General features: G+C 45.3%; 1 protein-coding gene across 1 annotated transcript; it reads left to right on the top strand.

Moving 5' to 3' along the window:
- The first annotated feature begins 1420 nt into the window (after positions 1-1420).
- LOC125128849 (olfactory receptor 10J4) lies at positions 1421-2356 on the top strand. The gene has a single exon (XM_047782994.1). It carries the CDS (start codon positions 1421-1423, stop codon positions 2354-2356), a length of 936 nt encoding a protein of 311 aa, XP_047638950.1.
- The last annotated feature ends 385 nt before the right edge of the window (positions 2357-2741 follow it).

The following is a 2741-nucleotide window of genomic DNA, read 5'->3' as shown; positions in this document are numbered from 1 at the left end:
GTTGCGGGTTCGATCCCTGCCCTTGCTCAGTGGGTTAACGATCCAGCGTTGCCGTGAGCTGTGGTGTAGGTTGCAGACATGGCTCGGATCCCGAGTTGCTGTGGCTCTGGCATAGGCTGGCAGCTACAGCTCCGATTCGACCCCTAGCCTGGGAACCTCCATATGCCGCGGGAGCGGCCCAAGAAACAGCAAAAAGACAAAAAAAAAAAAATTTAATGACAAGAACCATCTGTGAATGTAAGACAGAGAGACAGGGACTACAAATGAGTTTGGGTGAGTCTAACACACACGTAGAACCCAGAGTTATGCAAAGTTGGGGTGGGGAAGATAGATGAAGGAAGCAGCAATATAATGTACTGTTTGCCTATTACGTATCAAGAATTGTGTCTGGCTATTTACAAACGGTAATTCATATAATCTCCATGGTAATACCTTGAGCAGATATTATTTTATTCTATAGATGAACCGATGGAGACAAATGAAGAGAGAAAAAAAAAATTAAGCATCCCTGCACATATGCTAAGGTTAAAGTCAGAGATTTCTATAAACTTTAATACTTTGCAGCTTTCATCACTGTTTTCCTCCATAGTAACATGGTACTTCAAACTCTTAGTAAGTTTCAGTCTCTTCATTTTGTTTACAGACTAGAAAACAGCAGAAATTATGTTCCACACAGAAGGAAGGAAACTTGGATATTAGAACAACTAGTATTTGGAGAACATAGGAAGGAACAAGCCTGAATAGAGGGTTGGCTCTGTGTCACAGAATGTCTAGGGTCCATCACACACTAGAATCTCAAGTTAAAAAAAAAAAAAAAAGTGGCGTCTCCCCTCACAGCCTTATTCCAGACATTAGCTATTCTGAATTTAATTTGAACCATAAGAGGAAGCACTGTGACATTATCTTTGTTTTACTAGAGATGGATCTGGCCTCTTACCTCTTGGAAGTGCCTGAAGTAGAGTTCTGTCTCTCGCTTTATGCATGTCCCTTTGTACTGGGTCCCTAACATGTGATGGGCCACTGCTGGTCTAAACCAGATGAGTCTGGGTGGAGTTCCAGAGCTGTGCACACTCATAATAGTGCCCTCTCTGGTCTATCAATCTATGTTTCAGGTCTACCTATCTCCCTTCCATCTATCTACTTAGCCAAGCTTGTTAAGTGTTACCACTACTCCCTTTACACATTTTCTCTCTTCTCCTCACTTCCCCACCACATTTTCCTCCAATGCCTGGCCCCTGAGAACCCCAAGAGGTCTTGGAGACCTTGGACAGTGTCTGAATGCTGAGAGCTTCTGAGACCCAGAGCTACACCCACTTTGAGTCCCTGTACCTGGTTGATGAGGACCTTGGACCAGCCTACTGTGTCTAGCCTGGATGGTCAACCTACTCACTTCATCTCTTTCAGACCCAGATTGTCCTCAATGACAAGATCTAATTTCACAGCCGTGGCAGAATTTACCTTTGAAGGCTTTTCCATTTTTGGGTGGCAGCACAGGCTCATCCTCTTTGTGGTCTTTTTGGCCTTGTACCTGTTGACCCTTGCCAGCAATGTTATCATCTTGACTGTTATCCACCTCAACCGTCAGCTTCACACACCCATGTACTTCTTCCTGAGTGTGCTGTCCATTTCTGAGACCTGTTATACAGTGGCCATCATCCCCCGAATGCTGGCCAGTCTCCTAAGCCCCCAACGAGCCATCTCTGCTCCAGAGTGTGCCACCCAGCTCTTCTTCTATCTCACTTTTGGTGTCAACAACTGTTTCTTGCTCACAGCCATGGGGTATGACCGCTATGTGGCCATCTGCAACCCCCTACGGTATTCAGTCATCATGGGGAAGAAGACTTGTATACAACTGGCAAGTGGATCCTGGAGCATTGGCCTGAGCACAGCCATTATTCAGGTGTCTTCTGTGTTCAGCCTGCCTTTCTGTGATGCCAATATCATCTCCCACTTCTTTTGTGACATCCGGCCCCTAATGAAGCTTGCCTGTGCTGATACTACCATCAAAGAATTGATCACTTTACTCCTCAGTCTGTGCGTCCTTGTTCTGCCCATGGTCTTGATCTTCATCTCCTATGTCCTGATTGTCACCACTATCCTTAAGATGGCATCTGCTGAGGGTCGGAAAAAGGCCTTTGCCACTTGCGCCTCACACCTCACAGTGGTCATTGTCCACTACGGCTGTACCTCCTTCATCTACCTAAAACCCAAATCCCAAAATTCCCTCCAAGACAGACTTATCTCCGTAACCTATACCGTCATTACTCCCCTCTTAAACCCTGTTGTATACAGCCTGAGGAACAAAGAGGTTAAGGAGGCCTTCCTCAGAGCTTTGGGCAGAAAGCTCCTCTCTTAGGTGCTCATCAGTCTCAATATCAATAAAATTTAAAAATGTGACAAGGTGTTACAGTGAGGGAGCCAGTCAGGTAAGAGATAGTATGAGGGCTCCAGGTACCTGATCTGGGAAGCATCTAGGAATCAGAAGGAAAGAGTGAAACAGGAAGTAAAAGATTAATGGAGATGGATGGATTTTCCAAGACTGACAGATGGGTTTACCAAGCCTGATGGAAATCAAATAAGATAAAGCATATGCAGGTGCTAGTGGTATAATGTTAGACATTGCTCCTGCTACCCCGGCGTAAAGTATTATAAACCAGCAGTGTGTGTGGGAAGAAGACATGGTATCACAGCAGAGGCATCTATGTTAATTTGAATCCGGCCTCAGGATGAAAATCAGGGGC

Source organism: Phacochoerus africanus, chromosome 6 (assembly GCF_016906955.1).
Source record: "Phacochoerus africanus isolate WHEZ1 chromosome 6, ROS_Pafr_v1, whole genome shotgun sequence".
Classification (NCBI taxonomy): domain Eukaryota; kingdom Metazoa; phylum Chordata; class Mammalia; order Artiodactyla; family Suidae; genus Phacochoerus; species Phacochoerus africanus.
The sequence above is the reverse complement of the archived record's forward strand: the minus strand, read 5'-3'. Positions and strand labels throughout refer to the sequence as shown.

What these genes read in the sequence shown, in the direction of transcription:
- LOC125128849 (XM_047782994.1), top strand. Translation starts at nt 1,421, where the DNA reads ATGACAAGATCTAATTTCACAGCCGTGGCAGAATTTACCTTTGAAGGC.